Source organism: Giraffa tippelskirchi, chromosome 1 (assembly GCF_054371585.1).
Source record: "Giraffa tippelskirchi isolate mGirTip1 chromosome 1, T2T-mGirTip1v1.2.pri, whole genome shotgun sequence".
NCBI classification, from domain to species: domain Eukaryota; kingdom Metazoa; phylum Chordata; class Mammalia; order Artiodactyla; family Giraffidae; genus Giraffa; species Giraffa tippelskirchi.
In genome coordinates this window covers 74,684,479-74,700,399 of record NC_137275.1, presented here as the reverse complement: position 1 = coordinate 74,700,399, position 15,921 = coordinate 74,684,479, and the positions used below count along the sequence as shown (strand labels likewise).

The window sequence follows — 15,921 nt, the reverse complement described above, 5'->3', positions numbered from 1 at the left end:
ACTAAGTAAGCCACACAGAAAAAGACAAATATCACATGACTTCACTTACATGTGGAATCTAAAAATTGATACAAATGAACATATTTATAACACACACTCACAGACTTAGAAAACAAATTCATGGTTACCAAAGGGGGATGGTGGGGGAAGGATAAATTAGGAGTTTGAGATTAACATGTATACACCACTATATACAAAACAGACAACAAGGACCTACTGTAATAGCACAGGGAACTATACTCAATATTTTGTAATGCCCTATAAGGGAAAAGAATCTGAAAAGGAACATAAAGTTATAGATATAGAAAGATGAATCACTTTGCTGTGTACCTGAAACTAACACAATATTGTGAATCAACTATACTTCATTTTCTTAAAAAAAGTCTAAACTCATTAAAAAAAAAAACTCTCCAATTTCTCCTCACTAGACCCTGGCAACCACTTTTCTACTTTTTGTTTCTATAAGCTTGACTACTTTAGATATCTTGATTTTTTTTTAATGTTGGCAACTAATTAAAATTATGCCATTCGGGTGACTACCTATTTGTGACTGATTATGAGTACCTATGATTACTCAAAGTACGTCAGTGTTTTAAGAATGCAAAAGGCAGTCAATAAAGCACAGATGTGACATTAATATCAAAGTCAAGGACAAATTATAGAGCTCAGATGTTTTTTCTTGTCCTTGTGCTCTGAGAAAAAGAGTAAAGCTTTCAGATACACTTCACATTAATTCTTACCATGCCTGCTTGATGCAAGAACCACATGAGGTAGTCTTCCTGAATGTCCACAAGACTGGAAATCTCAGGAATGTAAAATGTATCATATTCCACATGTTTCACTTTAAGATTTACCTGACGAAGAACAAAACAAGGACAGCTTTGACCCAGGTGCCTGGAAAATGGCTTCCCACTGAACATGCAGGTAGATCATTTTATCCTACTATCTCTCCACCCCTTTCCCCTCTGGGTCTTCTCTATGCTTACCTTGTATAACTTCTCCAAGAGCTTGAGAGCTGCTGTAATATAATTGTTAAACAGTACAGGGATTAAAAATGTCTTTCTTCCTCTCAGCAGATAAACGACTGCACCTTTATAGAGGTTTACCAGTTTCGTGAAGTATTTCGGGCATACCTGAGACCACCAGTTATCTTTAGAAAAGAAAAGAAAGATATATTTCAACATGTGATCTTGATCAAGGATTTATGTCTTCTGTCTACTAACTAAAAACTGCTCCAGCTAGAAGATAAGCATTAGTCTAAAACACAGTTTCCCAAAACTGACTTTAAAAAGAATCCATTAAAGCATTTCTGGAGAGAGTGGTGGCTGCAGGAGAACCCTGGAGCGTTTTTATAAAGCTTCATCTGTTTTCCTCAAAGACTCAATCAGAAGGCTAATTTAAAACTTCAGTCTCAAGGACACATGTGGTCAAGATGCTCAGGCATATACTTTGGGCAGAAGCATCCACATATCCTTGTCCTTTCAGCCCCCTTCTCAGCCACCACCTAAGTCCTGTACCAGGGATGCAGAGGACCACACACCCCAGATGCAGCACCAATATGGCAATCAGTCCTTCCTTTCAAGTGGCATCATTAGTTGAAAAACTATATATTTCTGTTTCTTAACAAACAATACTTTCTCATGACCAGACAAGACTATACCACTGGTTTTTACTTTGTCAGAAACAAACTCAGTCACATTGACATACTTATAGGATGAAGTAATATAATGTCCAAGATTTTTCAAATGTATTCCAGAAAATATTAAAAGGTAGTGGTAGGGAGAATGGAGAAAACTAAAAGGGCAAAATATTGAATTTGTGTGATGGTTACTTGCAGTGTTCTCTCTTCTTTGAAGTATTCAATTTCTATGATTAGAATTTAAAAACAAATTAAATGCAAAACTGAAGTATTCTGATCGTTTTGTGCTATTCTCTCTGGGAAAATTAAAATAATAAATAATAATAAAATAATTTTTTTAAAAACTTAAAAGTCAGGTAATATTCCTTCAGAGATTGCCATCTCTATCTCACAGTCTACTAGAATACCTGAGAAAATATACCCCAAAGAGCTTGTGAGCTTAAAAAAAAATTAAGGACTAACATATTCATGATTATTTCTGTGTTTACATCTTCTACAAAGATGGGAGCAATACGGAAAAGACAGTATTCCATCCTGAGCGATACAGGTCTCTACTCGTGGGGAGACCACACTCAAGTAACAGCCTAGTCCATATGGAACACAGAAGTTACTGAGCTGCAGTGAACACCTAAAAAAAATTACCAGGAAAAAAAAAATAAATGAAAAGAAAAAGCCAGGTGATAGATTTTCTGCATTTGATTAATAAAAACATCTCAGGTGCTACTCCCATGAGAGACACTCTCCAATTCACTGAGGAACGGAAGGTTCTTATCTCAGCAAAGTGTCCGTAGCCTGCAAAAATCAGTGTGGACTCAACTGTCCTAAAAAAGAAAAACAAAACAAACATTTGGTAAGTCTCCACTAGGTCATTTTCTTCCTCTCCTTTTCTGGAGACCTGTGTATCACAACACAATGCTCATTTCACTCCCACCCCCTAAATTAATTATAAGAAAAAGAACAGATGGACACTAATATTTGAGACACTATTAACCACTAGCAAGCATAGGAGGGAAAAAAAATAAAGTCAAATAATCTAACTTTGTGAATATTTAAAAATCAAGTTAAGTCTGGCGTAAATTGTTTCAAATAACCTAAATAATGGTTCAATTTATTTAAACTGCAAATATGGCTTGAAATTAGAAATTAACAGCAAAGAAAGAAAAGTTTAAGTGTTAAGCACATTAAATGATAACAAATCTTGGATCTCAATCCAACAGGAGCCAATGGTCACACCAATAAAACATAAAGCAGAAACTTCCGGTACTGAGGGCAGCAAATTCACCTAAGACTTTGCTGGGGTTCGTATCCAGCCGCAGAATGGCCATAGCCAGGGGGATAGTCAATGTTATGTAATACTTGGAATCCTGGAGCAGGGGAAACTCTGGGAGTATTAAGTAGATTCTCATTGCTTCAACATCTGGTGGTGAACTCGATAACTGAGGAATCAGGCAACTTTCAAAGCTATTTAAGATCTGTATGAGAGAAAAGAGTAATGAGAAATTCAATCTAGTTACCTGATCTCTAAACTCATAAATTACTTGAGAGACTCTCAACTCTTATTCACTCAGTATGCACCAAGGACCATCTATGAGCCAGGTACCAGTCTAGGCAATCAGGATACATCAGTGAAAAGAAAAGCCAAAGGTCCCTGCCCTTGCCAACCTTATACTCTGGGAGGTGGGGATTTCCTTAGAAAAATTTAAGCTTAAATAGAAAAGTTAAAGTTAGGACAAAAAATTCCTAATGTGAGTATTTTACAGAGTTAACATTTATACAAGACTTTTGCCTTTTCATCTTACTCTTTTTTTTCCTCCTGAAAGTTGAATTATTTCAATGCAAAAATGCATTTTAAGCATGTACTTTATAGAAGTAAAAAAATACCTGTTCTAGAATCATGGAATGCTGCGAGTTCATCAGCTTCTCAAATAACACTCTAGTTGAGTTCAGATCAATTCCAGGGATTTTGGGACTTGTTTTAAAATGCTCATCAATTCTAATCAAAAAGAAAAAAAAAAAAAACATGTAATAAAAGAAAAACATAAAATAAAAAAATAAAATAAAAAAAAGAATGGCTGATTCATGTCGATGTATGGCAGAAGCTATTACAGTATTGTGAAGTAATTAGCCCCCAACTAAAATAAATAAATTTATAAAAATAAATAAATAAAATAAATAAATAAAAGAAAAACAAAGCAAACACTCTGATAGGGATGAATTATAAAGAGGTCAACATATAGTTTGCACATATTATCCAATTTAAATTTCACCTGGCAGACAAGATGAAAGAAAACATTAATTTGGGGAAACCCAACAGAATAAATCTCTCTGAATCCCTTTTTCAAGATGATCTTACAATTTAAGTCATTAAAGTATAAGGATCATCATCTTACTGTGAGACTCTCTTGAAATTTATAGGCAGAATGTTATTTTTCCTGATTAACTCTTGTATTTTTTCCTCTTTCTGTCACTGTGGTACATTGAACCAAAGGTAGATGCTGTGCCGAGGTGCAAAAAACATCCCTTGTGCAAAGTGGCCCACTCATCAACAAATACCAAGTTTAAAGAAAGTTTTTTTTTTTTTAATCGGATCTATAATAAATGCAAAGTTAGTGTATTGCTCAGTTAACATAAGGGATACAAGTACATTCACTCCAGGACAATTTTATCCTGAATATTCCTTGGACTGATGCTGAAGCTCCAATACTTTGGCCACCTGATGAGAACAGCCAACTCATCGAGAAAGACCCTGATGCTGGGAAAGACTGATGGAGGGAGGAGAAGGGGACGACAGAGGACAAGATGGTTGGATGGCATCACCAATTCAATGGACATGAGTTTGAGCAAGTTCTGGGAGATGGTGAAGGACAGGGCAGCCTGCCATACTGCAGGCCATGGGGTCGCAAAAAGTCAAACACGACTGAACAACTGTTTTTAACTTCCTAACAACTAATCATTTTTCTAAGTTTTAAATAAACTCTCAGCCTTTTAGAGACTTAAAGAATGTCTCTTAAATTTCCACTCTTAAACATACCACATCTACTAATTACAAAAGAAGTATTTGCAAAACAAACTTCCGCTTATGTGTAACAAACATATTCAGATAGTTTTAATATCATCTGATGGCAATATTACAATTTATAAAAACATAAGCAGAGTTCCTAATGTGAAAAAATTTTAATTATATAATTATATGCATTAGAACCTAAATGGTCAATCAAGAGGAGTTACTTGGGCTTTCTCTGTTGACTCTTTTGCACTGTTGTTCTAAAAATAAATTTGCCCAAAACATAGAAATTGTTTCTGATATCCCATATGCAGCCTTCCACATGCTTAGAAGTACCTTCTGCTATGCTGCTAAGAAAAATCAAAAGGCTTTATCTACATGTATTTATGCTTTGTTAAACTGGTCTTTGGGAATCCCCAGGTGGCTCAGTGGTAAAGAATCTGCCCGCCAATTCAGGAGACACAGGAGATGTGGGTTCGATCCCTGGGTGGGGAAGATGCCCTGGAGGAGGAAATGGCAACCCAGCAATCCACTCCAGTATGATTGCCTGGAAAATCTCATGGACAGAGGAGCCTGGCAGGCTACAGTCCATGGGGTCACAGAGTCAGACATGATACCACTCAGCGACTAACAAATTAAGGCTGGATAACCTAACAAACCTAACAAGAGCCATTCCCAACTTTCATAAAAATTGTCCTTCTTGAATAAGGTTTCTCAACCTTGGGATCGCTGACTTTTGGGGTTGTCAGATAATTCTTTGTTGGGTAGGTGGGACTGTGAGATGCTTAGCAGCACCCCTGGCCTTTGCCATCTAGATGCCAGTAGTATACTCTCCACCACAAAAACAACCAAAACATGTCAAGAGACATTGCTGAATGTCCCCTGGGAAACAAATCAGCCTGGTTGAGAATCACTGTTCTAAAAGACCAACATCAACACAAAATTTTTTCCCTGGAGGAAAAGGCTAAGTATTGATTCTGAAATTAGTTGGATGAGCTCATTTCAGTTGCCTTAATAATACCAATGACTTTGCAATCTTTAACTGTAACTGAACAGAGTTCCTGAAGCAACCTCTTACAACCCAGTTAGGGACAGAACTGGGGGTGGGGTGGGGGCTGCAACTGACACACAGAACTGAAGTCTAAGTCTTCGTGGGATTTCAGTAGCGTCACCACTGACAGAAAAAGGATGGAGAGAAGGTCGGGACTTGGGATCACCAAAGATCAAAACCCATGACAAGACCCTTCTGCAGCCACAATATCTGCAGATGGAGTAAGGCCTAGCAAGCAAACACTATTTACAACCTGGGAGTTTAGGCCAAATGCAATTTTCTGGTGGGCTGGGCTGGCCCTGAGTCCAAGGAGTTCCTGGAGCCTTCTTGGAACTTTTCCTAAATTCATTCTTTTTGAGAAAAGAAAAAAATCATGGGAAAGAAGTCAAACAAGGAGATTATTTAAAGAAATAAGAATTTAAGAACAGGATTGTCCACTTCCAGTTCAAGATGGCAGAGTAGAAGGACGTGTGCTCATCTCCTCCTGTGAGATCACCAAAATTTCAACTAGCTGTTGAACAACCATCAACAGGAGGATGCTGGAACCCACCAAAAAAAGATACCCCATGTCCAAAGACAAAGAAGAAGCCACAGCAAGATGGCAGGTGGGGATGCAATCATGATAAAATCAAATCTCATACCTGCCAGGTGGTGACCCACAGACTGGAGAACAATAAAAAAGAAGGTCTCACACTAATGTGAAGGTTCTGAATCCCACATTAGGCTTCCCAGCCTGGAGATCCAACAAAGGGACTAGGAATCCCCATGGAATATGGCCTTAAGAGCCAGTGAGATTTGATTATAGGCCTTCCAGAGGGCTGGGAGAAACAGACTCTGGTCTTGGTGGGCACAAGCAAAATTTTGTGCCCAGCAAGACCCAGAGGAGAGGAGCAGTGACCCTACCAGAGACTGAACCAAAACTTCCTGCTAGTTCTGTGGAGGTGTGGGTCAGCAGGGGCTCACCACAGGGACTGGAAGGTCCCCCTTGGTGTAAATCCTCTTGGAGTTCACCATTAACCCTACCATACAGCCCTTCCAGATGTTCAAGCTGGTTTTAGAAAAGGCAAAAGAACCAGAGATCAAATTGCCAACATCTGATTGATCATTGAAAAAGCAAGAGAGTACCAGAAAAACATCTATTTCTGCTTTATTGACTATGCCAAAGCCTTTGACCGTGTGGATCACAATAAACTGTGGATAATTCTGAAAGAGATAGGAATACCAGACCACCTGACCTGCCTCTTAAGAAACCTGTATGCAGATTAGGAAGCAACAGTTAGAATTGGACATGGAACAACAGACTGGTTCCAAATAGGAAAAGGAGTACATGAAGGCTGTATATTGTCACCCTGCTTATTTAACTTATATGCAGAGTACATCATGAGAAACGCTGGGCTGGATGAAGCACAAGCTGGAATCAAGAGTGCCGAGAGAAATAACAATAACCTCAGATATGCAGATGACACCACCCTTATGGCAGAAAGTGAAGAAGAACTAAACAGCCTCTTGATGAAAGTCAAACTGGAGAGTGAAAAAGTTGGCTTAAAGCTCAACATTCAGAAAACTAAGATCATGGCATCCGGTCCCATCACTTCATGGCAGATAGATGGGGAAACAGTGGAAACAGTGGCTGACTTTATTTTTCTGGGCTCCAAAATCACTGCAGATGGTGACTGCAGCCATGAAATTAAAAGACGCTCACTCCTTGGAAGGAAAGTTATGACCAACCTAGATAGCATATTAAAAAGCAGAGACATTACTTTGCCAACAAAGGTCCATAGAGTCAAGGCTATGGTTTTTCCAGTGGTCATGTACAGATGTGAGAGTTGGACTGTGAAGAAAGCAGAGCGCTGAAGAATTGATGCTTTTGAACTGTGGTGTTGGAGAAGACTCTTGAGAGCCCCCTGGACTGCAAGGAGATCCAACCAGACCATCCTAAAGGAGATCAGTCCTGGGTGTTCATTGGAAGGACTGATGCTGAAGCTGAAACTCCAATACTTTGGCCACCTGATGTGAAGAGCTGACTCATTGGAAAAGACCCTGATGTTGGGAAAGATTGAGGGCAGGAGGAGAAGGGGATGACAGAGAATGAGATGGCTGGATGGCATCACCGACTCGATGGACATGAGTTTGGGTGCACTCCAGGAGTTGGTGATGGACAGGGAGGCCTGGCGTGCTGCGGTTCATGGGGTCGCAATGAGTCGGACATGACTGAGAGACTGAACTGAACTGAACAGCCCTTAGACCCTGGAATAAGTTGCCTCATGCCAAAAAACTACAAGGATGGGAGTGTAACCTGACCCATCAGCAGATAATTGGATTAAAGCTTTACTGAGCAAGGTCCTGCCCACAGAGCAAGACCCAGGTTTTCCTACCACAAGTCCCTACCATCAAGAAGCTTACACAAGCCTCTTAGCCTCATCCATCAGAGGGCAGACAGAAGAAGCACAGTCTCACAGCAGCTAAAACAAAAACCATGAATGTTAGTCACCATGAAAGAGCAGAAAGTTATATCCCAGATGAAGGGACGAAGTATAATCTCAGAAAAACAACTAAATGAAGTGGAGATAGGCAATCTTCCAGAAAAAGAATTCAAAATAATGATAGTGAATATAATCCAGGATCTTGGGAAAAGAATGGAGGCAAAGATTGAGAAGATGCAAGAAATGTTTACCAAAGACCTACAAGAACTAAAGAACAAAGAAACAGAGATGAATAATACACTAGAAGGAATCAATAGCAGAATAGTGAGGCAGAATAATAAATGACCTGGAGGACAGAATGGTGGAAATCACTGCCACAGAACAGAATACAGAAAAAAGAATGAAAATAAATAAAGACAGCCTAAGAGACCTCTGGGACAACATTAAATGCACGAACATTTGTATTTTAGGGGTCCCAGAAGGAAATAGAGAAAGAAAGGACCTGAGAAAATATTTGAAGAGATAATAGCTGAAAAATTCCCTAACATGGGAAAGGAAATAGTCAACCAAGTCCAGGAAGCACAGAGAGCCTCAGGCAGGATAAAACTAAGGAGGAGCACACCCAGACACATAGCAATCAAACTGACAAAAATTAAAGACAGAGATAAAATATTAAAAGCAACAAGGGAAAAATGACAAATAACACACAAGGGAACTCCCATCAGGCTATCTGCTGATTTGAAACTCTACAAGCCAGAAGGGAATGGCATGATATATTTAAAGTGATAAAAGGGAGGGACTTCAACCAAGAATACTCGACCCAGAAAGACTCTCCTTCAGATTTGATAGAGAAATCAAAAGCTTTCAGACAAGCAAAAGTTAAGAGAATTCAGCATCAGCAAACCAGCTTTACAACAAATGCTAAAGGAACTTCTCCAGGCAGCAAACACAAGAGAAGGAAAAGACCTACAGAAAATAAATCCAAAATAATTAAGAAAATGGTAATAGGATCATACATATCAATAACTACCTTAAATGTAAACAGATTAAAAGCACCAACTAAAAGACATACACTAGCTGGGTGGATGAAAACAAGTGCATGTATGCACTTTCACCTACCACATCATTCTGCTTGATACCCCCCTCAAACTCTAATTATTTATATTGTTAAGTTAATCATGCTCCCATTATGGCTTGCAATTGTAATTATCTTTTATTTTTGTTTGGCTACTAATTGTGAAAACTGATAAACATTCTTTTGCTATTGTGATTATGTAACTATCACTCACTTAGTACCACTGTATCATGACTGGTCAATAGAAAAATAATAGAACTCTATATCAGCAAAACTAGGATCTAACAGAAAAACCTGTAATCACTTTTTAAAATCCAGAGGCACATCAGAATTAGCTTGAAATTTTTTGAAAACTACAAATGCTCGGGTATTGCTTTTTTCTCCAGAGCTCCAGATATTTCTAATGAGCAGTCATGTTTATAAACAACTGGACTATAGGATGATCTTTTTACTTTTATCTATTTGTTTCACTTTTTCTATTACATATGCAGTGCTCCCATTTCATTTAGTTTATGTTCTCCAACTTCTCCATCTCTTCTTTTTTTTTTGATGTTCTTTCTCAAGCCCTTATTTAGTAGAAAAGATTTTGTATACATATACATATAAATATGTATAATATATATTTTAGAAAAGTTATGAATTTTTGCCTAAAAAAATTTTGACATTTTGATTTGACTTGTTGACTTAGTATGAACAGAATGTTAGATTTCTAATTAAAAAATAGATATGCGATAAGCAAGAAAGGTCTACTGTATACCATAGGGAACTATAGTCAATATCTTTTGATAACCTATGCTGGAAAATAATTTCAAAAATAATATATGTGTATCTGTATAACTGAATCACCTTGCTGTGTACCTGTAACATTGCAAAGTCAACTATAAAATAAAATATTAAAAAAAAAAAGAATTTAAGAACAAATATTATTAATGTTTTGGAATAGCCCGAAAAACCTTACTTTTGATTACACCAATCCTTTCTGAGATCCTGCCTCCCTCTTGGTAATCTGCTTCTCTGCCAACCAGGCATGAATCAGCACTGCCCTTCCTGGTGTCCTCTCACTCATCATCGTTAGGCACTTTCATTTCTGTGCAAATGATAAGCTTACCCACTGAGTTAAGGCCAACCACCATCAAAGAGAACACAAGTCTTTCTCAGCCTTTGCTGAGTAAGCACTTGCATCACATGTGGGTATTTTAAGACTAAGTCACTTACTTTTTCTCAAGAAAACTTCCATTCCAACAGGCTGCAGAAGATAATATCTGAACAACACCACTGCTCAGAAAGAAAAACGGGAAAGAAGTCTTTAATAATTATAAATAAATGGTTATTTAAGCATCAGCAATAGATTACTCCTCTATTCCAGAGTTTCCTTAATAGCTGCTCCTTCTTACCCAGGTTAAGCCTTGGAAAACACTGTGTCCTGTCTCAAAACGGGAAGAACTTCTGTTATCCATAAATCATGTTAAAATAAAGAGTATCAAAGCTGCCAAAAGAAAACTCTCGGGCCTAATAATAATGACCTTGGACTTTCCTCCCACCAACCATCCAAGACACTCCCTCCCTCACCTCCAAACACGAACTCAAAATAAAACCAAAAAAGATAAGCTGAGCTGTTATTTACCAACACAGAAAGTATCTCTGCAAATTAATAACTGAACAAATACTTCCTTCTGTTTTGTTGCCTATCTTAGAAAGAAACTACAAATGATTGAAGTAAGTTTTTATTCCTATTACCTAGATTTTCTGGAGGGAAATTGCTAGTTTCTGAGGACCCAGAGTGATACTACACGTCAGGAAGCTTGAACCCTCTTATTTAGCATAAAGGAAAGGGAAGGAACAAAACCAATATACAGTCAAGGAGGGGATCACAGTAACTTCTGTTAATCACAGGATCCAGGTCAGGAAGGATCTTTGGAGATCATTGCTTATATCCTATCGCTTGTAAATAAGAAAACTGAGAACTAGTAAAGTGTCAAAGTCCCAGCCAAGGGAGTCTCAGTGCCCCCACCCCCCTACCCTCCCAGTGAGTCTATTCCCCCAGCTTGTTCCCTGCCCGTTCCAGACCGAATTCCCTGGCAGAGTCACCAAGGTTAGAGGGCTTCTGAGGACTGTCACAGAGGTGCTCTAAGGCATTCCCAAAGATCCCCCACTCAAAAAGCTGGTGTGTCCAAAGGGCTCAGAGAATTTGCCCCTCTACAATCTATATCATAAAGTAAAATGCTTTATACACATATCTGGGAACAACTATCACCTAGTACACAATCTGACTCATTCATTCCCAAGAATCAGATTCTGTCAAAAAATGGAAAAACTGAGGAAAGCCAATACAATGTGTAAAAATATAAAAATAAAAACTTTAAGAATGAAATACACTTGCCTTTTTCAGACTCAATCCTTTAACGTTACTTTTTTCTGTTTCAACTAATCATTTTGAATATGAAAATGCTAAATTATTCTGATTAGGTAAAATAAACTTAGATTGGAATGCTTTGGAATAAGCATATGAAGAAAACTCTTGGAGTTAAACAACAATAACACTGAGCTTTCTTAGCAGAAAGGCCAACTCAGGTCTTCATCAGTTAGGATTTTCAAGGTCCAAACAATGCAGGTTGAGGAATACCCTTTGTGAGAAAATAGGGAACAACTTACTATGTTATTTCAGGGTAAGGGCACCAGATTTGTGACCAAAAAATGACCCCTCAAATGCAAAACCCTATTTATATTCACAACCTCAAGATGGTAAGTAGGGAAGAATCACTAAGTTGGAAATTCCAATACACTCTGAAAAAAACTGAAAACAAGCAACCACATACTTGATTGTATTTGCATTGTTGTGTTCTGAGAGCTTTTGTCTCCAAACCGCTATGGTTTCATCATTTATTAAACTGGTGTAATGTGCTTGGTTCATCGTCCTGAAGTCAACAGCAGGAGAAGAATTCTGAAGGATTAAATACGACAGCAAAAAAAAAAAAAAATTAAGGAACAGCAGGGATTTTTTCTCATCTCCCTTTCTCCATATATTTCCCACTTTGTGTTTCACTTATATACAGGAGCAGGGGTGCGCTACCCAGATTCTCTCTCCCTTCAGAACAGATCATTCACCCCGCCAGATGCCTCAGTGTAAGCTCTGGACTGCCCCCAGCTGCACTGACCTCCAGGAACTGCCCTGGGCGCTGGCCTCACTCCCTTCCTGTCAGTGGCAGGTGGCGATGTGGTGCCAGGCCCCAGCCCCCCTGCCTACAGAAAGATTTAAATCTGGGAAACAGACTCTGAACCTGAGATTTATGTTTAAAGTCTGGGGTTGGGGGGAGTTCTAGAACAACATTTCCTCAGGATGAAGGAGGCAGGATTGGGCAGAAGGGGAAGCTGGACTGCAGCTCAGTGCCTCAGCCGATCCCATGGGGTGCTCTGGAGCCGGAATGGCCCTTCAGCACGCTCCCCAGAGAAACCAAACCAAGAGGACTGCTTCAGACTTCTTTCTCCCTCTGCTTTGAATCGCCATAACATCAAGGTTTTTAAATTACTAATCATTTGCCTTAACTATTTACCAAACTCGAACAATATGCATTATAAAAAGTCTATACAATCTACATTGTAAATAATCTATGAAAATGTAATGCCTCTTAATGTCTTGCTCAAAGTATACAGCTATAAATTTATAAGAAAGATAACAAAAAAGACATATCAATAATGGCCTTTAAAATCCCAAATGCTGCACAGTGCTGTATAATAATATAAGCACTTTTCCTAAAATTGCTATTTTTCAACTTATTTTCCCCAAATCTAATCATGATCTAGAACTAGAGAAAAATTTAAAGTGCTTTATGTCTCCTGTACTTGTCACTAGAAGAGAGGGGAAAAAGCAATATTAAAACATTAACCAGATGATCATAAAAACACAACTTTCATAGTAAATTTTCTTGGTTATTTTCTCAGAGTGATAAGATAAGACAGCATCATAAGGGGAAAGGAAGAGGGCATGTAACAGACTAGAGACGTTTGCCAAAGTTTATGATCATCTGGTTTTTGATAAGTATTTTAACAAAAATAACCACAGAAATCTGTTAAGAGAACAAAAGCCATCTTGAATTGCATAGAGAAAAACTGTAAGACAAAATAGACACTTGAGAACACACAAACAAGACTGTCTCTCCACCATGGTCTTAAAACCAGTCATTATGTAAATTTTAATTACTTCCCCCATTCAAAGGAGCAGCTGAACACAGACATAAACACATACTTAAAATAAAATATAAACATGTTACTATTTTCTCATTCTTCACCCCAAGTCCAATAAACCACCGATGCCTTGGATGAAGTACAGTCTCAGAATCAAACATAAAGACCCAAGAAAAAGCATTGATTTTCCGTGCCTTAGAATTATGTACAGCCTCAAAAGAAAAAAATGGTGTAGGTCAGTGTTTCCAACTTTGACTGCACTTTGGATCACCAGGGCTTTCAAAAATCCTGACGGCCAAGTTACACTCTAAACAAGTTAAATCAGAATCTCTGGAGATACTTGTGTCTTTTTAAGACTCCTAGGTCTTAGTCATTTAATCATGTAGTGTATTTGCGTGGTGATGGATGGTAGCTAGACTCATTGCGGTGATCATTTCAAAATTATAGAAATATAAATCACTAAGTTGTGTACCAGGAACTAAAACAGTGCTGTAAGTTAATATACTTAAAAATCAAACAAAAAAGCTCATAGAAAAAGGGATCAGATTTGTGATTACCAGAGGCAGGGGGTGGGGGGATGGGGGATTGGCAATAGGCAGTCAGAAAGTACATACTTCAACTTATAAGACAAATAAATACTAGATGTGTAATATAAAACATGATAAATATAATTAACACTCAATTCACTCGTTCAGTCATGTCCAACTCTTCACAACCCCAATAATTAACACAATAATTAACAAAAGAGTCCAAAAGGCAGTACTTGGATACAAACTCAAAAACGACAGAATAATCTCTGTTCATTTCCAAGGAAAACCATTCAATATCACAGTAATCCAAGTCTATGCCCCAATCAGTAATGCTGAAGAAACTGAAGTTGAATGGTTCCATGAAGACCTACAGGACCTACCTTCTAGAATTAACACCCAAAAACGATGATCTCTTCATTATAGGGGACTGGAATGCAAAAGTAGAAAGTCAAGAGATACCTGGAGTAACAGGCAAATTTGGCCTTGGAGTGAAATATGAAGCAGGGCAAAGGCTAAGTTTTCCCAAGAGAACACACTGGTCATAGCAAACACCCTCTTCTAACACACAAGAGAAGACTCTACACATGGACAACACCAAATGATCAATACCAAAATCAGACTGATTATATTCTTTGCAGCCAAATATGGAAAAGCTCTATACAGTCAGCAAAAACAAGACCTGGAGCTGACTGTGGCTCAGATCATGAACTCCTTATTGCCAAATTCAGACTTAAATTGAAGAAAGTAGGGAAAACCACTAGACCATTCAGGTATGACCTAAATCAAATCCCTTACAATTATACAGTGGAAGTGACAAATAGATTCAAGAGATTAGATCTGATAGACAGAGTGCCTGAAGAACTATTGACCAAGGTTCGTGACACAGTACAGGAGGCAGGGATCAAGACCATCCCCAAGAAAAAGAAGTGTAAAAAGGCAAAATGGTTGTCTGACGAGGCCTTACAAATAGCTGTGAAGAGAAGAGACATGAAAGGCAAAGGAGAAAAGGAAAAATATACCCATCTGAATGCAGAGTTCCAAAGAATAGCAAGGAGAGATAAGAAAGCCTTCCTCAGTGATCAATGCAAAGAAATAGAGGAAAATAATAGAATGAGAAAGACTCGAGATCTCTTCAAGCAAATTAGAGATACCAAGGGAACATTTCATGCAAGGATAGGCACAATAAAGGACAGAAATGGTATGGACTTAACAGAAGCAGAAAAGATTAAAAAGAGGTGGCAAGAATACACAGAAGAGCTATACAAAACAGATGTTCATGACCCAGATAACCACGATGGTGTGGTCACTCACCTAGAGCCAGATATCCTGGAATGCGAAGTCAAGTGGGCCTTAGAAAACATCACTACGAACAAAGCTAGTAGAGGTGATGGATTTCCAGTTGAACTATCTCAAATCCTAAAAGATGATGCTGTGAAAGTGCTGCACTCGATATGCCAGCAAATCTGGAAAACTCAGCAGTGACCACAGGACTGGAAAAAGTCAGTTTTCATTACAATCTCAAAGAAAAGCAATGCCAAAGAGGTGGGAGAGGGTGTTCAGGATAGGGGGACACGTGTGCACCCATTGCTGATTCAAAGGCAATGCCAAAGAATGCTCAAACTACCACACAATTGCACTCATTTCACATGCTAGGAAAGTAATGCTTAAAATTCTCCAAGCCAGGCTCCAGCAATACGTGAACCGTGAACTTCCAGATGTTCAAGCTGGTTTTAGAAAAGGCAGAGGAACCAGAGATCAAATTGTCAACATCCGCTGGATCATCGAAAAAGCAAGAGAGTTCCAGAAAAACATCAATTTCTGCTTTATTGACTATGCCAAAGCCTTTGACTGTGTGGATCACAATAAACTGTGGAAAATTCTGGAAGAGATGGGAATACCAGACCACCTGACCTGTCTCTTGAGAAACCTATATGCAGGTCAGGAAGCAACAGTTAGTACTGGACATGGAACAACAGACTAGTTCCAACTTAGGAAAGGAGTATGTCAAGGCTATATG

The 15,921-nt window shown here is 38.4% G+C and overlaps 1 protein-coding gene across 12 annotated transcripts in view; it reads right to left on the bottom strand.

Moving 5' to 3' along the window:
* HERC3 (HECT and RLD domain containing E3 ubiquitin protein ligase 3) overlaps positions 1–15,921 on the bottom strand; it is a 138,114-nt gene that overhangs the window by 58,565 nt on the left and 63,628 nt on the right. For 8 of the 12 annotated variants that reach the window (XM_081594362.1, XM_081594340.1, XM_081594333.1 and 5 more), the window contains 6 exons: positions 12,009–12,133; positions 10,408–10,467; positions 3,521–3,632; positions 2,922–3,111; positions 987–1,150; positions 741–854 (listed from right to left, as the gene is read on the bottom strand). In XM_081594362.1, coding sequence (XP_081450488.1) covers positions 741–854; positions 987–1,150; positions 2,922–3,111; positions 3,521–3,632; positions 10,408–10,467; positions 12,009–12,133 — 765 coding nt within the window. Of the gene's footprint in view, positions 1–728; positions 855–986; positions 1,151–2,921; positions 3,112–3,520; positions 3,633–10,407; positions 10,468–12,008; positions 12,134–15,921 lie in introns of all 12 variants that reach the window. The other 4 variants (XM_081594402.1, XM_081594395.1, XM_081594384.1 and 1 more) reach the window with 1 other exon arrangement.